The following is a 27,018-nucleotide window of genomic DNA, read 5'->3' as shown; positions in this document are numbered from 1 at the left end:
AAAAAATGTTTTATCATGTAAGCTGTGTTTGCCAAAGCTGTTTAACTCATTCAGTCTTCAAGGTAAATACACAATGCAATTATTCCTTATTTTGTTTATTATGTGAATTAAGAAAAATTGAAAAAAAATTATGTTTAATGGAGTGTTTTTTGTTGCCACCTGTGGCTGTGGATACCCAACAGTCAAATTGATAGTTTATGGTTTGCAAGCAATCTGTGGGTGCAATCGTATATCTATGCTCGTCTACTACTAATCTATTACTATATTATATTACATTATTTAATCGTCAGGGTGATTTATCACGCGCCTACAAAAACAGATGGATGTAAGTGAGATCAGTGGCTTCACAAGCTACTGAGCTCAAAGTGTCATGTGCTAATCACCATGGTAACTGATTCTGGATTCAGAATCAACCCGCTCTTGTGCAGTTTACGTTCAGAGTTTTAGTTTCAGTTGCCTTTAGAAAAGCTCTTTCTTCTGATTATGTTCCTGATGGGGAAAAAAACAACACAAAAAGATAAAAAAGATTTTTTTAAATCCCATTTTAATCTGCTGTAGGTGGGCTTTTCTGTACTAAATCGCAGTGGTGGGGCCCCTGTGGCTCTGGACCCACCACTGTCCATCACACACCAATCTTTGCGGCCCCTGGAGTCACTGATGAAGTGTGTGGAGATGGGCTGGATGACCATATTGGTTGGCCCCACAGCAAGTGGAAAGACCAGTCTGGTGAGACTGCTGGCTCTGCTGATGGGACACAGACTCAGGGTCATGGCCATGAACAGCGCCATGGACACCACAGAGCTGCTAGGAGGTTTCGAACAGGTGATCGAGAACGAGTGTCCAGTTTGCCAGCATCACTTACTGTCTGCAAACAACACACCTTATTATAATCCTCCTATCTTTCCCTCCTTTCTTCATTTCAGGTTGATATTATGCGACCATGGCAGCAGGTGCTGGAGAGCGTGGACTATATAGTTGCCATGGTAATAAGGCGTGGTTTGATGTCCCTAGATGTTGGTATTCAAGACACAGAGTTCCTTCTGCAGACATGGGGCCTATTCTGCCAGTGGTTAAAGGAGGAGGGGCTGGAAAGAACTGGGGGAACAGTCAACTCTGAGGCACTGAACAAGTTGGAGGTCATCATCGTCCTCCTGCAGAAACTCAACATCAAGCTCAAAGTATTTACCGGTAATGGGAAAGCTGTTGGATAACTCGGTACTGCATTGTGTAAAGGAAATTGTTCATGTCATGTAAATAAAGGAACATACTGGGGTTCTCCTCCAGACATGTCCAAGCTGCAGATGGACTTCATGCTGCTGAAGGAGCGTCTGGCTCAGCTAGAAGATGGCTGGACAAATGGGAGTTTCGAGTGGTTGGATGGTATGCTGGTTCAGGCCCTTCAGAGTGGTGACTGGCTGCTTATGGATAATGTCAACTTCTGCAGGTGCGATAAACTAAATGCTCTTTGTATTTGTATACTTTTTATCCACTTGTAAAATCATTTTGCACTTTTCATCCAAAAGTCATTTGGAAATAGATACACGTGAAATGCCAAGTGATAACGAGTGGTAGATCACTTAAAGCCAGCTTGAAAAGCACTTTCAAAGGTCAAACATTGGAGCTCCTTATCATGTGTTTGTTTTCAGTGCTTCTGTCCTGGATCGCCTCAATGCACTTCTTGAGCCCAGCGGATCACTTACCATCAATGAACGTGGTGTCATAGATGGAAAGACTCCAAAAATCACCCCGCATCCTAATTTCAGGTTGGTAATGCAGGTAATTCAGAGTTTACTGTTGTTTCTAAGAATACTGTGCTCACCTGATGCATGTGTGGGACTTTGCAGGTTATTCCTGACCATGGACCCTGCGCATGGCGAGCTCTCCAGAGCTATGAGGAACAGAGGGGTGGAGGTGTACATCCCAGGTGAAAATGAAGGGGTCTGCTGGGACACACTGGACCTAAAGACCCTGCTTCACACTGCTGGGGTGACTGGGGACTGTGTGTGTGATCTGTTGATGAACATACATAAAAGCATCAAGTCTGCCATCTGGGGTAAGCTTTGAGAACATGACTGTAACTCGGTCTGTCTGCAGGATTTATCAGGTATTCTATCTCTGGCTCTTAGATTCGCCTGCCTCATCAGTGACCTCCCTCCTCCATGCTGCTACCCTTTTGTCCAGCCAGCTGCAGCGAGGCGTAGATTTACCCAGTGCCCTGCAGCATGCCTGTGGAGAAGCCTACGCTTTCTGTCAACGCACCACTGCCAACCAAAAGGTATCAAACCCAAATCTAAATTTACCCAAATCAATGATACTCTTACTGTCTGAATACTAGTTGTAAGCTTTATATTACAAGTCACATTCATTCTTGCTCCATCGCTCAAACTCCCGAAGCATTATATATTATATATATATATATATATTATATTTTAAGATCTCAACAATGCCTTTTACAATGTAAGAGACTCACTATTCAGAAATAGCAGACAAGTCTTAATTGTGGCTTCCCCTGCTTGAGCATTTTAGCTTACTGCTGCAGTTTTTTAGATATAGAATGATTTATTCTTTGTCTTTATTACATTTTTACGTTCAATTTGTTATAGTATTTTCTTTTCTTTATTTTTTTATATATGTATCTTTGTTGCTAAAGTCAAGTTGCATTTGTAATGCAGTAACAGACTCTGATGCAAATTTCTGAGACCAAACAATGGGAGCGGGCCGGTGTTCTGGTTTGCATCCACGCTAACTGGCGGCCTTCGGCTAAAAGCGTCGGTGGTTGCTGGTAGCTACGGCAGCTGTTGGAAAACCGGAAGAGACAGCTTAGCTGTTTCCCATATCTCCACGTTTGCATACTTGATTGCTTGATTTCAGTGAACAAAGTAATAGCGTTACGATTAAAGGTACTCGTTACCATCCCTGCATGTATCCACCTCACTAATTGTCCAGTTTTGGGTCTTGCAGATACCTCACGTCCAATATACAACCGCCGTCTGACATGCCCACTCACTGAACACTTTCAAACACACCCCACAAACATCATCTGTTTCCCAGCTTCCCAGATTCCACAGCTTCCCAGATCCCCTCATTATTTGGTCTATTTGTGTAACCCTGTCATGTGAAGTGGCCCTGGCTGTTTACAAGGCGCCATACGCATCAAAGTTGTTGTTAATATTCTTATCATCAAGGCTGGGCCACTGCTAGCTGCTGCTGCCACTTTTTGAGCCAGCTCATGCTGTGGGACTGTGTCATCAGCCTTGAATAGTTAACCTCCAGTCAGTCGTGCTCCAGCTTACCTGATAACGTTAAGTTTGTCAAAATCTCCAGAGAGCATCCCTCCTAATCTCTAGTGTGCCTTGCCTGTGGATCATTGCTATTAGCTTGTTACAGAGACTGTATCTGAACCTGGCATCAGTGTTGTTCTTCATCTAATTTCTGAGACACTGAACGTGTTGACCAACATTCGGACAACACTTCTTCTGGAACAAGGGCCCAGCCGGATGAATGACTATGAGAAATTAAAAAGTACCTTTGTCTCTCTGTAAACAACACATCACAATAATGTTACCCAAAATATCTTCTTCCTGGCAGGCTTATCTTGTATTAAAAAGATATATCTGATACATCTATGTGGAGTATATTTGCATTTAATATCTTTCATTTGGAAATATTCTTAACAAATTAGAAAAGTATAGAAATTTCATATTTTATTGCTATTGCTCAGTGTCATGCCATTGTGATTTTAGAATAATTAAATTCCTTAATAGACCTGATATTCATATATTTATGCTTTTACTATCATTAAAGTCTTAAACTTTTCATATATTTGGCCAAAAATGTTCCTTTTTTTTTTTAAAGAAAAACAAAAACAATAAACTTGACATTTCATGAAATTTGCCTTCGTCTTGATGCTACGCATTTAGACTTTTCCTCCAACCAGTTCATGCTAGCTGAAGGATGACTAAAGATGACTGCATTCTTTCTCTCCTAGCAAGCCCAGCAGATTATTGAGCAGCGCTTGGCCATACTGGACACAGAGGGCTGGGGCAGTGGGCTGCTATGTGCTGGAGTTTGGCCTGATGCCTTTCCTTCAGCCCTGTTTTCTACGGAGGATTCCTGCTTCTCCTCTGTCCTCCGAGATGGACAAGTCCTCTTGTTTTGCATGAACGCCCTCAGCCTGCAGGGGAAACGGTAAATATGCTAATATTGACGTCAAATGAGTGTAATGTTGAAAGTAAAAAAGTAAAATACATTCCTACTCTTGTTACTTTATCCTAGAAGAGGCTATAAGAAAAATTAAAAAAAGATTCATGCTGAAAACATCTAAAATGGACGCATCTTAAAGGAGTTGAAATTCATCTTAACTGTAAACTATCAGTCTCTTTACACACAGGTACTCAAAGCATTCACTGGTAAAGGGAAAATACTGAAAACATCTAAAATGTTAGTTGAAACGTGGCTTTATCCTGGAAGTACTTACTCGATGCTTAAAGAAACCTGCTGTAATAAGCTCTCCGTTTCACAGATTCCTGACATGCTTTGGTTCAACAACCACAGAGATAAAATACCTCGGCACCTCTCTCAACTGTCCAGAGCTGCCTGTTTCTGGTGCACCTCTCTTGTGCTTTTAAGATTGTGTGATCTAGTTTAATGCTACCGCTGACACAAATTACACCCAAAACACCTTAAAGTATTTATATATTCAGTACAAAGCAGCTCTAATGTATTAGAACATAGAGAATCAAGCCTCATCTCCCAATACCATACACCCAACCATCTCTAACATGCCTCTCTAGGTGTGACATGCACACTGCAAAGCATGCTGGCTGGATTATAGGCTTGTTCGGTATAAATTGGCACTGGGGTACTTAGGCATTTAAAACGGTACTATACTGCGCTTGGATGAGATCGCTGTGTGACGTCACCGCATTGTATTTTGAGCCAAGGCGAGCAAGCCAGAGTAAGCAGGCGAGCGAGCAGCAAACAGAGCAGGAGTCCAGCGACATAAAGAAGAGAAAGAGTGGCAGGAGCAGGGAGAGAATGGCAGCTGCTGCAACGTTGACCAGGTGCACAAAGTGCGCAAAGTGCTATATGGAATTAGTTGGGCTTTAAAACAAATGAGCACGGTGAAGCCATTAACACGAAGCATCACTGTGCAAACGGTGTTACAAAACATGTCTGGCCAAGGGTGGAAACACTGTTTTATTTTATATACTGATGCATTGTTATAGTTCTAAGATTTTCTATTAAAATAAAGTCAATAATGACATTTTTTGTGTTCTTTTTATTTGGAAAAATATCGAAAAGTATCAAAACGTATCGAAATACATGTTGGTATCGATACCAAAATATTGGTATCGTGACAACACTACTGGATTACATAGCAGACATTTTCAGTTATCATACTAACTGATCAAATAACCAGGATCACAGATCATGATACAGATATTTCCTAAATACTTATTCAATTCAGTTTTTTTATATAGTGCCAAATCACAACAAATGTTTTCTCAAGGCCCTTCAAAGATACAGTTCAACTCCAGTCAATTAGAGTCCAAGTCATTGTAATCATAATCAAATCCAATTAAATAAAATTCAAAATTAGTCCAATTCATACATACATAGTCAATTCAAAAACTATTTCCTAGCTAAGAAAACCAGCAGAAACTTCTCTTCGGTCCAATGCCCTGTCCTGAGTTCTCATCTCTTCTTTCGTAATGATGTTGTGATTTCTGAGTTTAATGGGCTAACGTTGATGGAACAGTCCAGAAAAAAAGTAGTTGGATCATGTTAACAGTTTTTTGCAAACTGCTGCTGGAACATTGCCCTCATAAAGTATATTCACAGGGCTTTTATGTCCTCAGAGAGCAGAGGTTAGTGTAACAATGATTGCTGCTCTGTGCAGCTGACAACAGGGAGGTCCATGTGTGAAGTTCACTTCATGGTTGTTGAAAGTCTAATGCATGCAAGAAGAAGTGCTGTCTGACCTGAGAGGGTTGATGTCATGCTTTGGGTAGATATAAAGATTGTTGGTCAGATAATTCTGATCTGAGCTTTGGTTGTTACTTTGAAACCAGTTGCAAATGTATAATGCTCACTGCATGTCACGCTGTCTGACCATGGCATCCCCGAACACGGTGACAGGGTTTCATGTTTGTCCACCTGCCCAGAGCCTTAATGTCACGTTTAAGTAATAAATTGGTAATTACTGTATCTGTATGTGTGCAGGAATCGTCCACTGAGTCTGAGCGACCTGCAGCAGGCCTTTCAGAGCAGTGGTGTCCAAGAAGGCCTGTTTGTTTCTGAGGGAGTGATGGATCTGGGGGAAGGAGATGCTCGGAGGCTTATCCCCACCGCAGTGAGGTTGGTCACTGAGAGAGCCTCTCATGGAGACTGGATCCTTCGCAGCAGCTGGCTCTCACACTTGGGGAAGACGTACAAACATGCCCCTGGTTTGTTATTGTCTGCACATGAACACCTACAGCATTACATAAGAGTTTTTTTGCTCCCACGATACAGTATATTTATTTCTTATGACTTAGATTTTTTTTTTTTCAAATAGAAGAAGGGGTTCTACAGTGAATGAAGTTTTATGTACTACACTGTTGTAATTAAATGGTATTCTTTTTAATCAGGACTGTGCCACGGACGTACTAAAGCTCCCAAAATAATGTGATAAGTTTGCTTGTTTAACCTTTTCAGATCCAGTGCTGGTCCAGCTTGAGGCAGGAAACCAGGCTCTAAAGGCTGTGTTTAGTAGCAAACTTGCAAGTAGGGGCAAGTCACTTGCAGGGCTCCTCCAGCCTCACAGCATCGGTAAAATTTCCATGATTTTCTTCTTCTACTATCATTAATTTATTCTTGTTCTCCTGTTAAGATTATGAAGCTGATAACTTTGATTACAATGTTTCACTGGTTTAGATAATGTTGCAGTCTAAGAAGAGAAGCTGTGAGATCGCTCTCAGATCACAGAAATAGGAGTTCTGAAAATAAAATCACAAATGTATAATGTTTAGCTCGTTAAACCCTTATCAACGTTTCAGTGCATGCGTGGCATTGTAGATGAATCTCGTTGATTTCAGTGCAAAGCAAAACGGCCAACCAGGACAGACGAGTTGAACATCTGCCACTGCCATCTTTTATTATCCCATTTACAAGTGGGCCAGGTGCAGAGGACAAGCTGAATATCACCAAGTTTAGGCTGATATATCTGTGTATCGAAAAGAAATGGAGCAAAAAAGAGAATGCAATGGTAGTAAAAAGTTTACTTTCAAATGTAAAAAGAAGTTGGGTGTTTGTATTTATGCAGCCGGTCAGGACAGCAATCAGCTCATGTAATCAAAAACAAGTATAAGCTAATATATTTTTCCCCAGCAAAACAAACGCATCTGTTGTATATCAGACACTAAAATGCTTTCTTTTTCTATCACGAATGATTATATCTTGATAAATCTTATATTACCAGATGAATACAGGATTCTGGTGGATATGCGCTGGAACAAGCAATACCTTGATATCTTGGCCAACAAGTGCAACTTTGAGGATGAGGAAAGATACGTGGAGTTTCTGGAGGCTTTGAATGCTGTTGCCAACAGGTAGGGGGACTTAATCTTGCATGCAGTATTCCCTCATGAGTGCATGAGCAGAAGGTATGAAGTTAAATGGTCTAAGAATCACTGGTGAAATGTGTAGAGTGATGAGCATTTATTTATGTGGAAGGATTGTTCTAATGATGGACAGAGAGGAAAGGTCTGTTATCTCCAACTGTGCCGTTAACCTGTGGACTCAGAATTGTGCCTTGAGGATGGCAACAGCCTTCAGTAAAGGTAAACACATTTTAGGAAATGAATTCTATGCATTAGCATGATTGTAAAGCTACAGTGAAAAATGGAATTATTCTCCCCTTACAGGGACTGTAGATATAGGTCATCTGCCTCATCCAGTGTTGATGCACCTGCGGACCTTCTTTGACCTGTGGGACTCGTTTATCCTGCAGGCTGTGCAGAACGGACAGCCGCACATTTCAGATCACATCATGTTTGAGGTCAGAACTTTTTAAGTGAAAAATGTTCTTTAAACAGATATTGTACATGTATTTATATTCATCACATCTTTACTACTGCTCTCAGTGTTGCATTGTGCTACTTCTTGTACTTGCATTGTGCTACTTCTGCTCCTACTCTATTGATATCATTAACAGCTCTGCTTGTTTCTTTTAAATGAGAAATAAACAATAAAAATCTAAATCAAACAACAAATAGAAATGAATTGTAGCAGATAAAGTACAAACCCAACCATGATTCTTCAGATTATCTCAAAGCAGATGCAGCCCAGAGCGGATTGTACACTCACTGAGAAGGCTCTATACCTTTCATGTGTTTGGCTGATTAGATCCGGCAGCTGCTTCAGTGGCTTGACCGTTTCTGGACCGTATGCAGCATGTTACCAGCTGACTCTCAGGGAATCTCTGTGCTGTCTCTGCACTGGCAGTGGGTGCAGAAACACCTCATTATTCGCCTTCCTCAACTGCTGCTGGGAGACTCTAGTACCACATTTGAGTAAATCCTTTTTTCACTTTCCCTTAAAGCTGGTTTATAATTTGTTGTATCTGTATGTATTTATATATGTTATACATTTAATATGCCACTAGTTGTGGCTGCTGCTCTCAAATCTTTGTAATTGATATACTTCACTTGTATGTTTGCTGATCCATGTTATCACTGCTTTTTATTAAAGAGGTCACCAAGAGTTGCAGGCAGTCTCAGCAGCCATTCAGACAGTTGTGTCAACACCAGTGTCTGTGACCACTGCTCTAAAGGGCATCCAGAAAACCCTGGGGAAAGCACTGCCTTTCAAGGTGTGGAGACACTCACCTCATCTTTGAAAATGTTTCTTCATCATCACATTGTTTTTGTTCAAACAAAGGAAGAAAAGCCAGTTTAGATAAAGAAAAAAACAAAGAAAACATCCATCACACAACCTATCTGAGATAAAACCACGTTCATTCTCCTCACCAGCTGGCATCTGTGGCTGAATGTGCTTCCCGGCTCAGGCTCCTGAGTAAAGCTCTCGATGTGAGCAATGTGATTCTGGACAGCTCCATGGGTCCTTGGAGGCAGGAACTCGTCCAACTTCAGGGGGCTGGACTTGAGCTTGACATTAAAGAAAGTCTCTTAGAAGCATGGGGTCTTGTCGTATTGGCAAACAATCAGCTGGATCCACAGAAATCTGGTGAGTTCTCTTCCCTGTGACGCTCCCCTTACCTTAATTCTTAATTAGTACATCCTCCATTCCTCTTCTTAATGTCTTTCCTTGCATATTAATGCCTCCAACGAGAGATGCTTGTGCGAGAGGCAAGAAAAAAGACAATGAGAGAGGCAGCAGGGAGGCGAAATTAGACATTCTTGCTTTGAAGCCATCATTTTAAATTGATGTCAGTTACAAATGTGTCATACCTGCATTATCTAACTGTTGTTGTGTTGCAGTCTGCCTCTTTATTTTGTTGTTTATGTCAGATGTGAATCAAAGGTGTTTATGACAGCGTATATACACTGCCTGTCCCAAAAAAAGTCTCCACCTGGATTTAACTAAGTAAATAAGTAAATGGGTAAATGGATGATTACTGCGTGGATGGTTATGTTTCAGCTGGCAACAAGTTATTTAACCCTGACTGATGAAGTGAGTAGCTTCTCATTTGTTAAACAACCATGTCGGAATACAAAAGATGTTAATCTGTGTCAGAAGGGTCAAGAAGATACTGAAACTCTGAAACTGAACACTGGACGGATAGTGGGGAACCATCATCTTCGAGGAAGCAATGTGGCCGGCACTTTAAACATTTTGGTGAAATCGAATCGTAAGAAACAACTGTAGAACTCGCAGCTATGTTTAATAGTGAAAGTAAGAGCATTTCCACACGCACAATGCAAACGGAACTCAAGGGATTTGGACTAAATAGCCTTAAGAAAAACACTGTTGGGCTAATCTGGGGAAAAAGGCTTCAGTTTGCTGGGGAGCATAAAGATTGGACTCTGGAGCAATGGAAGAAGGTCATGTGGTCTGATGAGTCCAGATTTACCCTGTTCCAGAGTGCTGGGCGCATCAGGGTAAGAAGAGAGGCGGATGAAGCGATGCTCCCATCACGCCTAGTACAGTGCTATGATCTGGGGTTACTGCAGTTCAGGCCTACGTTCAGCAATGTTATGTGCCCAAAGAATGAGGTCAGAATATACCGAATGACGTTATTCCATCAGTGGATTTTATTCTTCCCTGATGGAATGGGCAAATCTCAAGATGACAATGCCAAGGCTCAGATTGTGAAAGAGTGGTTCAGGAAGCATGAGACAACATTTTCACACATGGGTTGGCCACCACAGAGTCCACACCTTAACTGCATTGAGAATCTTTGTGATGTGCTGGAGAAGACTTTGCTCAGCGGTCCGACTCTCCCATCATCACAATAAGATCTTGGCAAAAAATGAGTGCAACTGTGGATGGAAATAAATGATGTGACATTGTAGAAGTTTATGGAAACAATTCCACAGCGAATGCTGCTGTAATCAGAGCGAAAGGCGGTCCAACGAAATATTAGAGTGGGACTTTTTTTTGGATGGGCAGTGTATATTTACGTCAAATTGAGTTTATAATGTAGGGTTAGCAAGTCATGCCCCTCTGTATATGCTGTGGCTGCCAAAGTAACAGCCCTACTTGTAGGTGTTGTTGCTTGGTTGTTTTTCTCATGTCTTTTATGTCTGAATAACATTCTTAATGATCTTGTTAATTGTATTGTTTTTTTTAAAGCGGGGCATCATAGGCCCAACTTTGCCATTCCTGTCATCATAATATTTGTTGAACTCTTTTAAGGAAAGTCTTTAAGGAAAGAATTTTGCTGAAACATTCAGGTACCATAACTGAATAGCATAAGTTGTCTGTAGGGAATCATATCACTCAGCTTCTTTCTACTCTAAGACATTCCTAGTGTGATATTACAGTACAAACCTGTATAAAAGCATGCTACATCTTCCTATAAGGGGTGTTGGAGAAGTTGGTGTCGAATGTGGAACAGCAGCATATTCACATGACCTCCAAAGGACTCTTGGAAAACCGTTCCCTACCTGAGGGGGAAGAACCAGCCGGAAGAGTCCACATGGCCAGAGAGGAGCTGCTTCAGCTTAGCTGTAGGGCTCAGCTCTGGCCTCTGATGGAGGAGCTTGCTGTACTCAACCAGCTGCGACTTAGCACAGACCTTTTGCGTCTTTCTCTTTCTCCTGGGTAAGATTCTGCTTTTTCCCAAGATTAAACAAAAAATAGGTCCAATCTTGATTATGTTGGATCATAGAAAACTTCTTGTGTATTCCTTAGTGACCAGGAAGCTGAGGATAGCTTACGTCGGGAACTCTCCAGACATCTTCGTTACTGCCTTCAGTCCACACCGGTGAATGTTGGACAGCTCCAGTCTCTGTGGTTCCTGCTCAACAGTGACAGGGTTAGTGGCCTGAGGGCTGGATTTCCTCACAATCCTTGGGTTCATAAAATATGGTAGAAGGATTCTCTGTACTCATCTTATATCACCTGCAGGGTTATTGACTTCACAACTGGTTTTATTGCAAGTACTCAAACAGCATCTGGGGAACCTGAAGCCTGCAGGTCACAAAGACTTCACAGTGCACTTTTGAGTGAAGCGGGGTTCTTATTGAATCTGGCATTTTAAATTTCAAAATGAATATGTCAATTCGCCAGATATTACTTTTATAACTTTTAATGAATCAATGATCTTTAAAAAATCTATTTAACATTGTAGATTCAACATTTTACATTATTGCATCATATCTGTGTGGTTCTGTCAGTGTCAGTGTTAGTCTAGAGGACCAGGAAACATCAGCTGGGTTGTCTGACCTAATATTGCCTCTGAAAAAAGTTTAGATATTCTACTTGATTGAGAAGTCCAAGGTATTAAATATATAAATGCAGCACAAGAATTGGAATGACAAATTAAATAGTTTTTCAACGTTCCAGCCAATCACAGTGTTGTTTTTGGTTCCTCTCAGGTGGCTGAGGAGTTGCCGTTAGTGTGGAGTGAGCTGCTGTCAGAAGCTCTGGCTGCCCTTTGGACCTGTAGCGTGACCTCAGACCCTGACCACTGGCTGAAATGGGACCCTCTTATTCCAGAGACCCAGCCAGGTCCAAAGCTTCAGCCCGGAGCAGATAACACGGTACTGTTTGTTGATACATCCAACTCCATTGACGAGCTAACTTATTAATATTCGGCTTTCTTGATAAATCTTAATGGTGAGGAATGTGGTTTTCAGGGTCCAGCCTTACTGAGTAAAGCGCTGTGGTCTCATTGCATACTGGGAGTGCTGAGCAATAGTGTGACTGGTGGTCGATGGGACCCATCAGGAGCAGCCCTTCTCTCACGCTCCCATGTTTGCCTTGGGGAGTGGAAGGAAAGGATCCAGCAGCTGCAAGATCTTTCTGCTGTGTTGTGGAACAATATGGCCATCCCTGCACTAGCTGAATTCAAGTACAGCAACAGATTAAATGTTCTTCATTTTGATTGTTTTTATTTTATATTCTGTTTTTTTTAATAACTCGTGTGTCCTCAGGGGTACAGACCTCAGGCTTCAAGGTGCGGTCCTGCGTCTGCAGCTTCAGAGTATGGCAGACCTCCTTCCTCCCAACCTGCAAGAGGGCTACATGGAGAGCTGTGAGAGCCTTGTGGAGGATGCTGACCCACTCATTGCTGCTCAGGAGATCCAGACAATCTTCAGAGACTTATTACCTCCAAACCTACTCCCTGATGGCCTGATAAGGGCCTGCACCACCTGCCTGCAGCAATACGTTCAGAGCAAAGTCCAAGGATCCAACTCCCTGGCTCGCGCTGGAATGTTCTGGGTCAACATGGGCCTACTGCAGATCAAAGTGTGGATACCACAAACCATCTTTGACCCAGCTGTGAAGAGGGCCTACAAACTCAAGTATGCTCAGCAGGAGGTCAGTTGTTTGGCAAAACGATCTCTGATGTATAATTTAGTACAATATGAACACTGTAAAACATAGAAATCAGATCAAAAGCAAAAAGGGAGTTTAAAAAGATGAGATTTCAGCTGCTTTTTAAAAGAGATGCATTCCAAAGGAATTCCCCTTTAGTTGTCAACAGTGTGCTGCACAACCCAAATTTTTAAATGAACTGTAGTGGACAGGAAGCCAGCACAGTTGGCAACGGAGTGACATGAGAATACTTGGAAAATGTTGTCAGAAGCATCGCAGCTGTACAACCTGAAGACTTTCCGGTGATTTTTTTATTTTTTTACTCAGACAAGTGAATGTAGATTTACAATAATCCAGACTCGATGAAATAAAAGCATGTACGATCCATCTCAGAGCACGACACAATGGGACTTAGCTTGGCAGTATTTTTTAAATGATAAAAACAAGAGCGAACGAGTGATTTAACATCAGCATCCGAAGTCAATGCTGGATCAAGAGTTACCCTGAGGTTCCTAACTGAGGGTCTAACAAATGAGGCGAGGGGCTGAGAATCTCCATTATCTTAGATAAAAATCTATCAGTTTTCTCTTCATTAAGTTGAAGAAAATTGTTAGCCATCAAACTTCTGACATAATCTAAGCACCTGAGCAAGATCTGTACCTGGAAAAACATCAAAGGGCTTAAAAGAAATATATAACTGAATATCACCTGCATTGCAGTGATAAAATAATTGAATTTAAGATGTGCTGATGAGGGAGCAGATATAAAAGAAACAATAAAGGCCCCAAAACAGACCCTTGTGGCACGCCATATGTCAGGGATGAGGAAGAAGACCTGAATTTAGCAGCATCACAGACAGAGATCGTCCAGACAGATATGAGGAAAACTCTTTCAAAGCAGGTCCTGATATACCGACCCACTATTTCAGCCTATCGTGCATGATGTGGTGGTCAACTGTATCAAAGGCAGAGGTCAAGTCCAACATCGGTAACACAGAACATTCTCCTGCATCAGGATGTCATTGGAGACTCTAAGAAGGACTGTTTCAGAGGAACAGAGGAATGAGCACTGTGAAAACCGGACTAAAAATGATTGCTGTCCTTTTCTAAAAGAGCTGTATGCTGCTTAGCCACAACCTTTTCTAAAATCTTAACAATAAATGGTCATTTTAAAATGGGTCTGTAGCTTCTAAAAAGAGAGGGATCAAGCTTTTTTAAGAGTGGGTGGATGGCAGCATTCTTAAAAGAAACCTTGACTGGGACAGACAACAGGGAAGAGTTCATTATAAGAGTTCACACAGGGACCAATGTACTGAGAGACATCTTTGAACAGGGATGCAGGTGAGAAATCAAAAGAACAGAATCATGCTTTCATTGAGCCAACTGATCAGACCAGCTCACAAAAAGGAACTAAAATTAGGCCGAGCTGGGCTGGGAACAGACATTGAAGAAGCTGAGGAAGAAATATTTCTTCTCACATTTGTGACTTTTTCAAGAAAAAAAAGCAAGACATTTTTCACAACTGACACCAGGTTTGAGAAAAATGCAGCTCTCGAATCTCTAACTATGTTGTTAAAGATACTAAAAGGTCCTTTAAGCAAATGAACATGTGAGCCAGTTTTTCTCAATGAGCGCTCAACTTTCCTACAAGAATGCAGTCATTTACCCAAGGGGGTGACTTTAAAACACGAGCTAGCCTTGTTTTAACAGGACAGAGTTGATCTGAAGTGGAAAGAAAATAATCATTAAAAAGACGTGTTGAAAAATCAACACCATGTTAAGGGGATAAGACCAAATTAAAAGCATCACAGCACACACAGACAGAAGAAGAGTTCAGGATGTGAGAGCTGACCTCATGGCGAACACGAGAGAGGCCCAAAAAAAGATTATACAGATTAATACAAAGTTTACTGACCCAGTTTCTTTCATGACATTTCAGAGATCTCATATTTTATAGTGCAGTCAGAAAGTTTATTTTCGGTCAAGTCAAAGAAACTTTCCCTGGTCTGTTGCAGCTGGATCTGCTGCAGGAGGAATGGAGAGGACGGAGCTTGTCCTCTCAGCTCATGACTGGAGCAGAGCTGGAGGAGAGTAGCACCACTGATGGCTTCCAGCATCCTCGAATCAGGTCAGACTGGTCAACAAAAAAAAAGTGCTTTCGGTTCCAGCCAAAAATGTGTGCCATGGTGCAACTTGAAATGAGCATTTTATCACTATAGAATATAGAAAAATGTAAATTTTGTAATAGATGCATTGTCTTCCTGAAACACTGAAGGCCTCCTTGAAAAACAAGTCTTTCACATTTTGATTGGTCTGAAAAGCTTTCCTTTTTGCCTCAGTTCATTTGAGTTTTGGCTCAGAGAAGACAGCAGGGTTTCTGGCTTATGTTCGAATATGGCTTCTTCTTTGCGTGATAGATCTGTAGCCACCATTTGTGGGTGAATTCTGTGAATTCTTCCTGAAAGTGTTTCTGAGGCCAAGCAGTGATTTCCATGACAGAATCATACCTAATGTTAATGCAGTGCTATATTAAGCTCCAAAGACCAGACCTACTATACTGATTGACCAACCTAATGATCTGACTTCCTAACCGTGGTGCCTTATTTCTGCTTGTAGGTATCTATGGATCCGCATGAGGCAGGTGAAGGAACAAATAGCTGAGCTCTCCAGGAAGCAGGCCTATCGCCCTGATGAACCTCAGTATGGCAGACTCTTCCAGGAACTCCAGCATTATCTCGGCAGTATTGGCCAGGTGTCGACTACTGAGGGCCTGCTGTCCCAACTGCTGAAGGCCTTGCAGGGCTCCTCCTCTGTAAAATCCAGGTCAGCAGCACATGCCCTCCTGAAAGAGGAGGCTGTGTGGCAGAACTCCCAGCAGCGCTTCTGCCAGAAACTGCTAGAGGATTACTCACTTTACCCTGATGTGGTCAACCCAGTTAGGACTGGCATCCTCCAGCTCCGGCATGGCATGAGGCTGGTGGCCTCCCAGGTGGCCACCTCTCTCACTCCTGTACCAGGTCTGCCCAAGTTGGTGTCCTGCCTCCTGGCTTTCCCCTCTATGTCCCCCAGCCTGCCGTCCGATCTTGCTCGGGCAGATTTTCTGTGCTCCAGGGATTGCATGGGTGTACTGAACAGCCTGGTGAAGCTTCTTCCCCAGCAAGATCCTGATCATGTGATCCCACAGTCCTCCACTCTGTTATTGAATGCTCTGCTGTATGTACAGTGCCACACTCTGTCCACAGGAGAGTTTGGTCAAGAGGCATACAACCTATTCAGACACATCTGTCAGGTCAGAGCTTTACTCTGTATGCAATGATGTACGGTATTAATAGTTTGCATTGGTTTTCTTTTCCGAGTGTTTAAAACTTGAAAATATATACTGTTTTTGCTCTGTCTCTATTGCAATCCTGCTCAGGCTGTGGCGAATGAGTGGGACGAACAGGAGAGACGGAAGAGGGAGCAAGAGCAAATGGACACCAGTCTGTACCGCAGCCGATTGCACGGCTCAGGACTGACCGAGGATGAGCAAGAAGAGAGGGACTTCAGGACGCAGTTCCCTCTGTTCAACAAGGTATACACACAGTGTTTTTATAGTGCAAGCTACCCCTACTTGGCTGTTTACCGGGACCAAAAATGTAATACTTGCCTTGTCTGTGTTTCCTCCTTTCTGATACTTGACCAGGCCTTTTCTATAGCTTCCTTCTTTTTATTTTTGGAGTATTTTTGTGGCCCAAGGATGGTCTGTTTCACTTGTAATTTGTTTTTATCCATTTTATGGTTTCACAGTAACAATCTCTAAATACAAACGCCACTCTTACGCACAAATGCACCTGTTTAACTGATGAGGCAAGAAGGTTGGAATTGTCTTCTCATGTACATTAAATGGATTTTAAGCTGACTGTCTAATTCATGTGAGCCCCATATCCCCCGAAAGATTGTGAACTTCATATTTCATGTATTTAACTGATGCTGTCTAGAGAGATAAGGTCGCCAATGTCATAAAAATCCACTTTGGATTGAATGCATGTCCTCATATCGACTGTATGTTCGCACTTCCTCCAGGACTTTGCAGACATAATGTCCCAGACAACTTTGGAAGAGTCAGCAGACACCGAACTGGAGCAAGATGAAGACAAAAACCAGCAGGAGGCTCCTGAAATGGGGTCTCTGTCTTTGGCTGCTATCAACATAGTTGTCCAAGTGCATCAGCGCATGTGCCAGGGATATGCCAAGTCACTGTGGTACCAGAGCACAGCACCAGCCAATCATAGTACAGAACATATCAAAGCTCTGGTCTCCTCCTACCAGATCGTATCCCCTATGATGTCACGTTTCTATCATCTGATTGGTTAGTAACTGACTGCTGTCACTTGTTTTAAACCATTTAGTTTTAGTGCCAAAGACGAATGAAGTGGAATCCTAAATCTGTGTTTGTTCCTCAGATTCAGAGTTGGACAAGCGGCTGACAGGCAGTGGGCTGTTGCTGTCTATGCTCCTGCAGAACACAGTGCGTGGCACAGGCGGTGTTGATGAGCTGGCTGTCACCACAGAGGGACCATACGACTTCTATCAGCATCCCAACATGAGCGAGGCCTGCCTCTGTCTCCCTGTTTTGGAACAGCTAAATAAAGCCGTGAAACAGAGACTCGAGGACTGGCCTGAGCACCCTGCTCTCATACAGGTCAGTTAGCCAGAACACAAAGGAATTTTGAGGCTGGATTTTTGTATCACCGTGATAAGATGTATCAATTTTTAACATGTTTAAAGATCCCTAAACCTTGATCCAAGTCACCTATCATAACAGTCCATACAGTGTAGTTATCAGTGGAAACATGCAGTATGTTTCAGTTTAGTACTGAGGCTTGAAGTAACTGCTTAAAAATATATTCTGGTTATCTATTTTTATTAAGATGGAACCTCACAAACTGTCATTCAAGGTTTTTCACATTTCATGCTAAAAAAGGTTATTTGCTAATATGACAATTGCTCATCACTTGTATAACAAGATCTATTCTTTTTTTTTCATTTGGAGAAGGTAGACTTGGTGGGCTCGAAGCCAAATTAGCCTAAACAGCTAAAACACTGCAAAGTTGGACACGAGTAATCTTTGATTATGTATCGCAGCATTTCTCAGAAACCTTTTCACACTCATTTTCTACTGTAAAGCGTAAGAATGTGTGATGTTTCCAGCTTACTGTGGTATTGGAGAGGATCATAACTTTCAGCCTGGCCAGCCCACTGGCAAAGTTCCTGAATGGTCTGGAAATCCTGCTCAGTAAAGCACAGGTGAGGCCTGCTGGCGATATACTCATTTGTCATACATGGTCAGATTTGCACACGCTGTTGGTTTAGTTACCCGCTCTCAAAAATGACAGATTTATTTTCCAAACCTCTGCAGTCAGATGTAAGATGTCATTACAGAGATTTTAGGTTTGTGTTTGCGGGTGTCACTATTGGTTTTGGTTGCCCTCATTAGGACTGGGAGAATAACGCCAGCCGCTCTGTCTCCCTGCGGAAGGAACTGGAAGCGGTCACACAGCTCATTATCCAGTGGCGCAAACTGGAGCTGAAGTAAGACTAAGTGGGACTTTTCTGTTACTATTTAGATAGAACTAACCAGTCCTTAGTTTGCCCTTTTTTCGTGACTAAGTTACTGAATGGATTTGTGACTTATAACATAAATGTATCCTGTCAATTTTGTGTGGTAGTTGTTGGTCGAACAGTTTGGACAATGCAATGAAGCGGCACTCTGAAAAATCCACCAAACACTGGTTCCCCATCTACCAGCTGGTAGAGCGATATCTAGAAGAACAGAGGACTGAAGCCAACACTGGTACGTGCAAAATATATCCAAGTGTGAGCTTGTTGAAACGCTTGTTGATCATGCAGTCAGTTTGAAAAATGAATTTCTTTTTTTATATGGCTTAGCATGTGTAAAAAATCTTTCTGAACAGATGCAGCCACTTTAGATTGAGCATCTATTTGTCCGCTCCCCGGTCACCTCCCTGCTACTTTAAGACCAAACTCATGACTGGAACGCCGGCCCCTGTCCACAACTTTTCACTGTCTGTGGAAACTAGCTGCAGTGCTTAATCTGTTGATGGGGAAGAGCAGTTCTTATCGGCGATCCAACTGTTTGCTGCAATGAGACTGCCGCAGTTTGCTTTAACTTCACCTTATTCTCACTTATTATCATGTCATGAACAATGGACTCTGATGCACAAGCATGACAGCCAGAGAAAACCCGACATATTAACTGAATGATGGCATACAGTTTGTTTTTGTGTAACCTTGATATTTTTTTGCACACAGGACTGACTTATTGTATTCCTGCATATATCGTACGCTTAGCATGTGCCCATTTCACCAGCAGTTAAATTAAGATTTTACCATCAAGTGAAACGTGTTGCTTTAGGCTAAACAGAAGAATATGACTGTGTCGGACCAAGAGCAGGCTGGATAAATCCAGTCTTTCTGTTAAATCTGAGAGCAAATGGGGTGAAGCCTCAAAAGCTATAGAAGTATATAAAAGGCATATGTTCATATCTGGTACATAGTTGATTTTATTCATTAATTTTTGTCAGGAGAACACATCAACAGCAGACTTTTTCAAAAGCCCTAAACACGCAGATTGTGTGTCCTTTAGTCACAGAGGTGCAATTCTCCTAATTCAAGTGTAGTTCTCTTCAAAACTCAGTAACTAGCCTGGGCTCCACCAGTGATTCCACCAGAGAAGCGAGAAGAGGAGAGAGTTAGTTAGCTTTGGGGAGAAGGGCCTCTTACCGGGATGTCAAGTTCATTGAGCTCCAGAGAGAATCCGTTTTGTCTTAACTCACTTTTCTAACTTACTATGTAACATAGGCTTTGCTGCTTCTACAGGCACGTAAAATGATTTAGAGTTTAGTATAGAAGATGCTTAATAAAGTTTCATCTCACAGAATATGCAAACTATAAGGGATCTGTCAGGTGTCCTTTCTTGATGTGAGAGCGTGGATTCTAAGTTGCTTTTATGGGAACTCCAGCACTGCAGAGCTGACTTCTTGTTAAAACACCACATATCCTGGGTTGAATGCCACACTTTTATTTTCTCAGACAGTGCATAGAGTTCAAAAGAAAATAGAACTGGTCATGCCTGCATGATAGTGGAAAAAAATCAGCTGCTAAGGTTTTCAGACCAAAAATATCCACAGAATATCCGTCAAATTGGAATTTATTCTGCATTTTTCCTCTTTCCATTTTGCCGCAGTTCAACTGGTAGTAGTGCATGTGAGATGGGTAATGGGGTCTCTCTCAGATTCAGACCTCATTCATAACAATCGTTTGTTCTAAAATTGTTTGATTTAATAATAATATTTTGATAATCACCGCCGTCTGGTTTAGCATGATTTAATATGATTTCATTATCCAAATCACTTATGTTAGGGCTGTTTTAATGGAATGGTTCAGTAGCCTATAACATGGAACAATTTATGCAAAAAGAAAACTCATTAAAAGCACCTTAAACCTCTTTAATGTTAGACTTGCTGCCCTGTACATGTTTCCATTGTTAGATACCCCGACCTCCAGCTCCATATAGTGTAAATAATTCCTGAAATATTCTAACTTGTGTGTTGCTTCTCATTCTCAGAAACTTAAAAATGAGCGATATTTTTTAACATGCTGTTTTATGCCATTTGAATCACAACAAAACATTTTTATAAGTTCTATAAATACTCTACACATAAACTCGGATGTGCTGAAGGAAACAAGTTTAGTTTTGCTGTACAGTACTGACCATGCCAAATCTGAGCTAAATGTTTAATAAAACCTCCTCAAATAGCCCTTGAAATATACACTTCTGACCAAATTCTGAGATTTTGGAAATGATCTGTTTGAGAATAAAGGAAACTGATATTCGACTCTTCACAGGCATGAAACAACGGGAGAGTTTGAAATGTGTTTTTCTTTCATTGTCTTCTGCAGGTGAGGAGGTGGAGCACCTCTCTCTGTCTTTGGTGTCCTCTACTCTCCAAGCCTTTGTGGAGGGCTCTACACTGGGCGAGTTCCAAACCCGCCTAAGCATGCTGCTCAGCTTCCACTGCAACCTCTTGCTGGTCCCAAAACAGCCTGGACAAGGTCAGCTGTCACTGCCCTGCGCTGTGACTTACAGAAATCATGCTCCTCATCTACATGCTGACCATCAAACGCTATTTCTTGTTGTAGCATGACTACATTTTGAGAGAAGGCCAATCAAACCCATAGCCCTGTTTCTGATCCTCCTCTTAAACCCAACCTACATATTATGCATTCTGTATGTCTTAAGAATGTAAAAACAATACAACAGTGGGTTTCAGATATCAGTCGCCTAACAAGCATGTTGTTCCTCAATGCAAGAACAATTTCTGTCAGTAATTATTAAGTAAACAGTAACAGATGCCAAAGGTTCTGTACCATCTAAATGCTCACATGTCAGACAAGTGACTGTCTCATGCACCACTGACTCTTTCAGTTAAACTGAATCAATGAAAATACATTTTACCCTCAGTTTAAGGTCCTAATAAGATAATATCTCTGTTTGTCTGCACCATTATTAACTCTTGCCTTATTTTACAGATTCTTTGTCCAGTCTTCTGTGGAATCTTCACAAATACTACAGTCAATTATCTGAGTGTATTCAAGCCAAAATCACTCAGCTCAGGCAGCCCATTGAGAAGGAGCTCAAGGTTTTAATCAACTTTTTTCCCTTGACGTAGCTGTAACTTTTGACTTTCTTCATACATGTCAGAATTACTGCACATGGCATTTACATTACCATGGTCCACTGGCCTGAAAACTCTTGTTCTTAGGACTTCTGTAAGATCTCCAAGTGGAATGATGTCAGTTTCTGGTCTGTCAAACAATCAGTGGAGAAGACGCATCGGTATGTGATTTAACCAGGATCTTGGCATCTAAGCATTGTTGATGGTTGGTGCTGCCAACTTATTCCTTTCTTCACTTTTCTGTCAGCACTCTCTTTAAGTTTGTCAAGAAATTTGAGGAGGCTCTGAATAGTCCAAGTGTTCCCGCTCTTGTGGAACAAGGAAGCAGCACAAGCTTGGACAGTGAAGACCTTAACCCTGAAGAAACTCCCATCCATCGAGTCCACCGGCTACTGAAGACCAACCTGCCTGGAAAGGGCAGAGATCTCCAGGTACAGGTCCCATAACCACAGTCCTCTCTATTTTACACCATTGTGTACAATGAAGACCCTACTTTCGTCTTTTCTCATGAGATACTTGGTATGTTTTTCAGATTGAGTGTCCAGAAGGAAGTGAAGCTTCTACTTTACAGGCACGTCTGCCTGCTCTCTCCAGGAAGATGAAAAAGATGTGCATCCAGCTGCTAAAGAAAAACCCGGTGCCTCAACTGGCTGAAGATCTTGACTACTTCACAAGTAAATTGGCCATTTGTGTTAACGTTAACATTAATGTTACAGTCTGTTGGGCAGATTGACATGATCTTTAAAACCGTGACCGGTAACTGTTGTTGAAAGGCTGTCTTCTATGTTGAAATGCATGAATTACGGTGTAGTTGTTTTCAGATTGTACTGACTGTGTCAGGCTGCTAAGCTTAATGTTGTCGCATCAAATTCTGAAGGTTGTTGAGGCCAATGACCCATCCCGTTATGGTTCAGAATCATTGTCCCATCAATTATAGTAGGTCATTCTATGTTCTTCAAATGTCTTTTCATAGCAGCTGGATACTTTTTAATCAACGAAAAAAGGCAGAGAAAGCCAAAAAAACTAAAATCGGATAATTATGTGTGCTTGTTCAACAAAGTGTGAAGTGGTATTAAATGTCTTATGGACTGTATCCTGAGGGTTAGGGGTTGCCTTTCATACCCATATGATGTTAATGCTGTCTGTGTCTCCTTGCCAGAACAGCCTCGTGAGCTTGCACACACTCATTCTCTCGCATGTATTTCTACCCAGCAAAGCTCCAACCTTTTGTTAACTAGGACTGGCCCCAACTGAATATACAAATAGATTTAGCAATCCACTTGCTTATTTTATTCTCATATCAGCCAAAAATAACATGAATTCAAAGTTAGCCAAGTTTCTTTTGTTAGTTTATGAAGTTTTAGTATTATACCACGAAGTTGCTTGACTCTTTGCTCACTTTTAATTCACATGTCATTAATTCAGTTTCTGGTACTTTCTCTCAGGTGAGGTTATCCGCAACCTGCGTGACCTGCAGAGCCTCACCATCAACACAACAGCCGATAAAGACAAGCAGAAGACCGAGGTCAAGCACATCCTTCAGCAGAAACAGAGAGCTCTGTCTGACCTGTTCAAGATGCTCGCCGATATCGGTGAGTTTCCCTCCCTGTTTTACATTATCCAAGCACATGTGTTGCTTATCATACATTTTATTCTTTGCACATCTTTTTTCCATCAAGGTCTATCATATCGTAAAGGCCTAACTTGGAACAGAACATCAGACCCAAAGCAAACCCTCTGTCTGCAGCCACTGGATCTGACCATCGCTCTGTCTGCTGTGAAGAACCAGGAGCAAGCTGAGAGCATGTAAACAGAACTTATTCAGAACCGACTAACTAGCGTTTATTCTCATCAACTTCTGCTAAATGTCATTTTTACATAAAAACACCTGTTTGACTTTTTTATGAGGATAAGCAATACAAAAGAAGCAAAAGGAACCAAGGGGAAGCAATAAAATACTAATCATAGAAATATACCTTTATTGCCTTATCCTTGAAACGAGTATGATAGTTGACAACCATTGCATTGTTGCCACAGGTGGCATTTTCAGGGACCAGTGTCAGTAGCATTTAATCTGTCTTTAACTTCAAATAAGATTTCTGTGAAACAGTTTTTTTTGTCCTGTGTAGATATACCTGTTTTCACTGAGAGGCTATTATCTGCATTCTTGTTGTTGTAGGTTGTTTACAGAAATATTGACAGCATGGGATGGATGTCAGAAGTACTTCTATCGTTCATGGGCCAGGAGAACAGCCCTGCAGACTGCTCTGCTACATGCCACTAAAGTAAGACACTGCTGGCCTGGTGGTATAAAAGCGTTACTACTTCACCCGGTACTCTTTATCCAAACACTGGAATTAATGAAAGCCATTGCTTACTATGAATGGTTCCTACTGCAGTGAGAAATGTGTTTCTGTATGGTTTTAGGAGCTGGGTGTCGGGAACATAGATCGCTGCAGAGGTTTCTCCTCTCACCTTTTTAAGCTACTCCTCAGACAGAAAGATCAACTAGCCAAGCTCACTGAGCAGTGGGTCTCCCTCAGGTAAATCTGACAAGACACATGTGCACCATGTCTTTTTGTCTTTGACCTAACAGGAAATACCAAGAGGTAATGGAAAAATGAAGCACAAGCACAGTTCTAAGAAAAATCCAGCTGGACTCGCACTCGACCATCTAATTTCAGGTGTCGTTTATGTTCATGAAATGAGTAGAGTTCCATCTACCAAAGGCAAAGTTTAGACACTGACCCTGTGAATTTTTAGCATGGGCGACACATTGTTGCAGTGGTTAGCGTCTCAGCAAGCAGCTTCTAATCTTGGCAGGGACTTTTCTGTTTAGACTTTGAATGTTCTTCTTGTACCAGTGTGGGTTTACTTTGGTTTCTGTCCACATTCAACCGAGGATCCCATCCCTTCCTGTCTGGTTATTGAATGTTGTCCATTTCCAGCACCTTTTTCAAACAATATTAACTGTTTTTGACAGTAAAATGTATTAAATGTAGTGCATGGCAGCTCTTCCTTTACAACGTGGTTGGATGTATTTAATTTCAATGTCCTTTCAGTCTCAGTGCAGACTAATTTGACAGACAAGCTGCTGTAACACTTAATCAGTGTCTTATATTGCGATGCTGTTTAACACTTCAGGAGTGTCTCATGTTTAAATTTTGTGGTTGAGTCTACAAATCCTCATCATTAATTCAGGACTGTGTTACAAGAGGGTCTAAAAGTCTATTTCTTTGAAAAATGCACCATATTTCATCTATTAGCTGACATATACTGTAAATATATATATTGACGACCCTCACAGGAGCATTATTTTAGGATGTTTAAAACAGGAAAACAAGGTTAAACATTTCGTAAGATATGTTAAATGAACTCTTTGGCTATATATGTCATTTATTTTTATTTATAGTATGATAATACTGGACACATTGTTACTGTTTCACAGGAACCAAATCATCCTTGTAGGAAAGCATCAAAGTAGACCTGAAGTCAGGCACCTTCTGTTTTTTTTTTTTTTCACTTTGCGAAGGGAAAAAGCTGAGAAATAAAAAGCTTTGTAGTTCTGACCACACACTCCTGAGGCACAACGGATGCAGCATTAGTCCTTGCATCAATCATTCCTCACTGTCAAAGGATATACGACTTGTTCGGTATTATTGCTCACATATGTCTTGTATTCCTTTCAAAAGCTGATTGTGTGAGAGCACGACATAACATGACAGCATGGCTGGTTTGTTACTTTAATATTTCCCATAGTCTTTTCTTGTCCAATCTTACTTAGGAGGCTAACAAACAATGTCCAGAGTATTAAGGTCCACCTTCAGACCCACAGTGAAGACCCAGGCTGCGCTCTTCCGCCCCAGGAGTCTCTCTGGGACTGGATCTGCAGAGGACAGGCACTGGCTGCCCAGTGTGCCAGACTTTTACAACAGTTGTCGTGGTTGCTACAGTGCTGTCCTGAAGATCCCCAGCAGCAGGAGCAGACAAGCAGCTGCAGGCAGCACACTCTGAAGTGCCCATCCCCCCTGGCGGCCCAGCATCAACCCCCTGGCTGCTTGATGAGGAGGGGAGATGCTGCATGGACCAAACTGCATCAGCATGTCTCTGAAATGCTGAAGCAGACCCAGGGCCTGAAGATGGACCTGAGCTCTGTGGCACAGCAGGCCTCTGAGAGGATTCTCTACACATGGTAAAACTTAAACACTTAAACACAAGCAGTAACACAAGCTAAAGATGGTTGCAACAACACTGTTTTTTTTTCCACAGGAGCAATTTTGCCACATGCAGTTTGGCCTTTGAACAGCTAGGAGCTGTGGCGGCTCAAATGCTCAGCGTGGAGCAGCTCTTCACCCCGGCCATGTGTGTGGGCAGTGTGGACAGTCAGCCAGCCATAACCGAGAGCCTTGAATATATTCGAGGACAGGTGGAGGCTTGCATCACAGAGTTCACCGCCTGGAAGACCCAGCTGCTCTTTCTGGGACACCAACACACAGGTAAATGTGCTAATAAGACGTACCAATAGCCATTAATTCCTCAAATATGACTTGCTGACCGACAACATTTGACCTCTTTCATTTCTTTACAGATCACCAGTATCCATTCTGTACACAGTTCTCTGCTGACCTGGAGACAAACATAAACACCGTGCTTTGTGCTGTCCAGACGCTTGTGAAGAGAAGTGAGAGAGAGCAGCAAAGCGATCAAGCTGAAGATGTGAAGAGAGGTTAGAATAATGCGATTAAAGCCAGCAGTAATCTCGGCCATACCAGTGTATTGAAAATTGCTCAAAGTCTGAAACCCTGCTCTAACATTGGCTCATTCCAGTTGGACACTGATATGCTGCTTATTAGCTGCATCAAAGTAGCAGCAGCCTTTGGCCTACACATTCATAGAAGCTCTGGCTATGAAAAGGTGAACTGTCTGAAACCTTGGTTTTCATTCAGACTTTATCATCTTAAGCCAGCAACGGCTTACTCTGCTTCCACCTTACAAGATATACAATTTAAAAGACCTCGGCATAAGTAACCCTGCCAGGGTTTTCAATACGTTAGTGCAATACAGTAGATTAGGGTTGGCTGTAGCTCATGAGGAAGCGTGTTCGGCTGCCAATCTGGAGAAACCAGACCTGTCGAAGCAAAGTCTTTGACTTATTCAGCACGGTAATGCTTTCCAAGTAAATATGTGGCACATACTGACTACAAGCTTTTGATGTGGTTCTATCAGATTTCAGATGCTGTGAAATAACTACTGGAGAGATATTTAAACTAGATATCCTGACAATACGACTGACT

General features: G+C 41.9%; 1 protein-coding gene across 1 annotated transcript in view; it reads left to right on the top strand.

The window, feature by feature from the left end:
• Positions 1-27,018, top strand: part of mdn1 (midasin AAA ATPase 1) — a 73,305-nt gene that overhangs the window by 30,134 nt on the left and 16,153 nt on the right. The window contains exons 42-81 of the mRNA XM_072362738.1: positions 559-822; positions 924-1,188; positions 1,285-1,444; positions 1,647-1,763; positions 1,845-2,053; positions 2,127-2,275; positions 3,989-4,188; positions 6,226-6,449; positions 6,700-6,813; positions 7,463-7,592; positions 7,717-7,823; positions 7,908-8,041; positions 8,389-8,555; positions 8,734-8,854; positions 9,015-9,228; positions 11,028-11,268; positions 11,359-11,482; positions 12,045-12,209; positions 12,306-12,520; positions 12,603-12,990; positions 15,002-15,114; positions 15,603-16,275; positions 16,402-16,557; positions 17,049-17,334; positions 17,429-17,667; positions 18,177-18,272; positions 18,463-18,557; positions 18,695-18,819; positions 20,949-21,101; positions 21,579-21,688; positions 21,812-21,885; positions 21,972-22,155; positions 22,257-22,398; positions 23,170-23,316; positions 23,404-23,530; positions 23,904-24,009; positions 24,152-24,267; positions 25,509-25,916; positions 25,994-26,220; positions 26,313-26,450. Of these exons, the coding sequence (XP_072218839.1) occupies positions 559-822; positions 924-1,188; positions 1,285-1,444; positions 1,647-1,763; positions 1,845-2,053; positions 2,127-2,275; positions 3,989-4,188; positions 6,226-6,449; positions 6,700-6,813; positions 7,463-7,592; positions 7,717-7,823; positions 7,908-8,041; positions 8,389-8,555; positions 8,734-8,854; positions 9,015-9,228; positions 11,028-11,268; positions 11,359-11,482; positions 12,045-12,209; positions 12,306-12,520; positions 12,603-12,990; positions 15,002-15,114; positions 15,603-16,275; positions 16,402-16,557; positions 17,049-17,334; positions 17,429-17,667; positions 18,177-18,272; positions 18,463-18,557; positions 18,695-18,819; positions 20,949-21,101; positions 21,579-21,688; positions 21,812-21,885; positions 21,972-22,155; positions 22,257-22,398; positions 23,170-23,316; positions 23,404-23,530; positions 23,904-24,009; positions 24,152-24,267; positions 25,509-25,916; positions 25,994-26,220; positions 26,313-26,450 (7,423 nt within the window). The remainder of the gene's footprint in view (positions 1-558; positions 823-923; positions 1,189-1,284; positions 1,445-1,646; positions 1,764-1,844; positions 2,054-2,126; positions 2,276-3,988; positions 4,189-6,225; positions 6,450-6,699; positions 6,814-7,462; positions 7,593-7,716; positions 7,824-7,907; positions 8,042-8,388; positions 8,556-8,733; positions 8,855-9,014; positions 9,229-11,027; positions 11,269-11,358; positions 11,483-12,044; positions 12,210-12,305; positions 12,521-12,602; positions 12,991-15,001; positions 15,115-15,602; positions 16,276-16,401; positions 16,558-17,048; positions 17,335-17,428; positions 17,668-18,176; positions 18,273-18,462; positions 18,558-18,694; positions 18,820-20,948; positions 21,102-21,578; positions 21,689-21,811; positions 21,886-21,971; positions 22,156-22,256; positions 22,399-23,169; positions 23,317-23,403; positions 23,531-23,903; positions 24,010-24,151; positions 24,268-25,508; positions 25,917-25,993; positions 26,221-26,312; positions 26,451-27,018) is intronic.

This window comes from Leuresthes tenuis, unplaced genomic scaffold, assembly GCF_036924035.1.
Source record: "Leuresthes tenuis unplaced genomic scaffold, fLeuTen1.0.hap1 SCAF_13, whole genome shotgun sequence".
NCBI classification, from domain to species: Eukaryota; Metazoa; Chordata; class Actinopteri; order Atheriniformes; family Atherinopsidae; genus Leuresthes; species Leuresthes tenuis.
The sequence above is the reverse complement of the archived record's forward strand: the minus strand, read 5'-3'. Positions and strand labels throughout refer to the sequence as shown.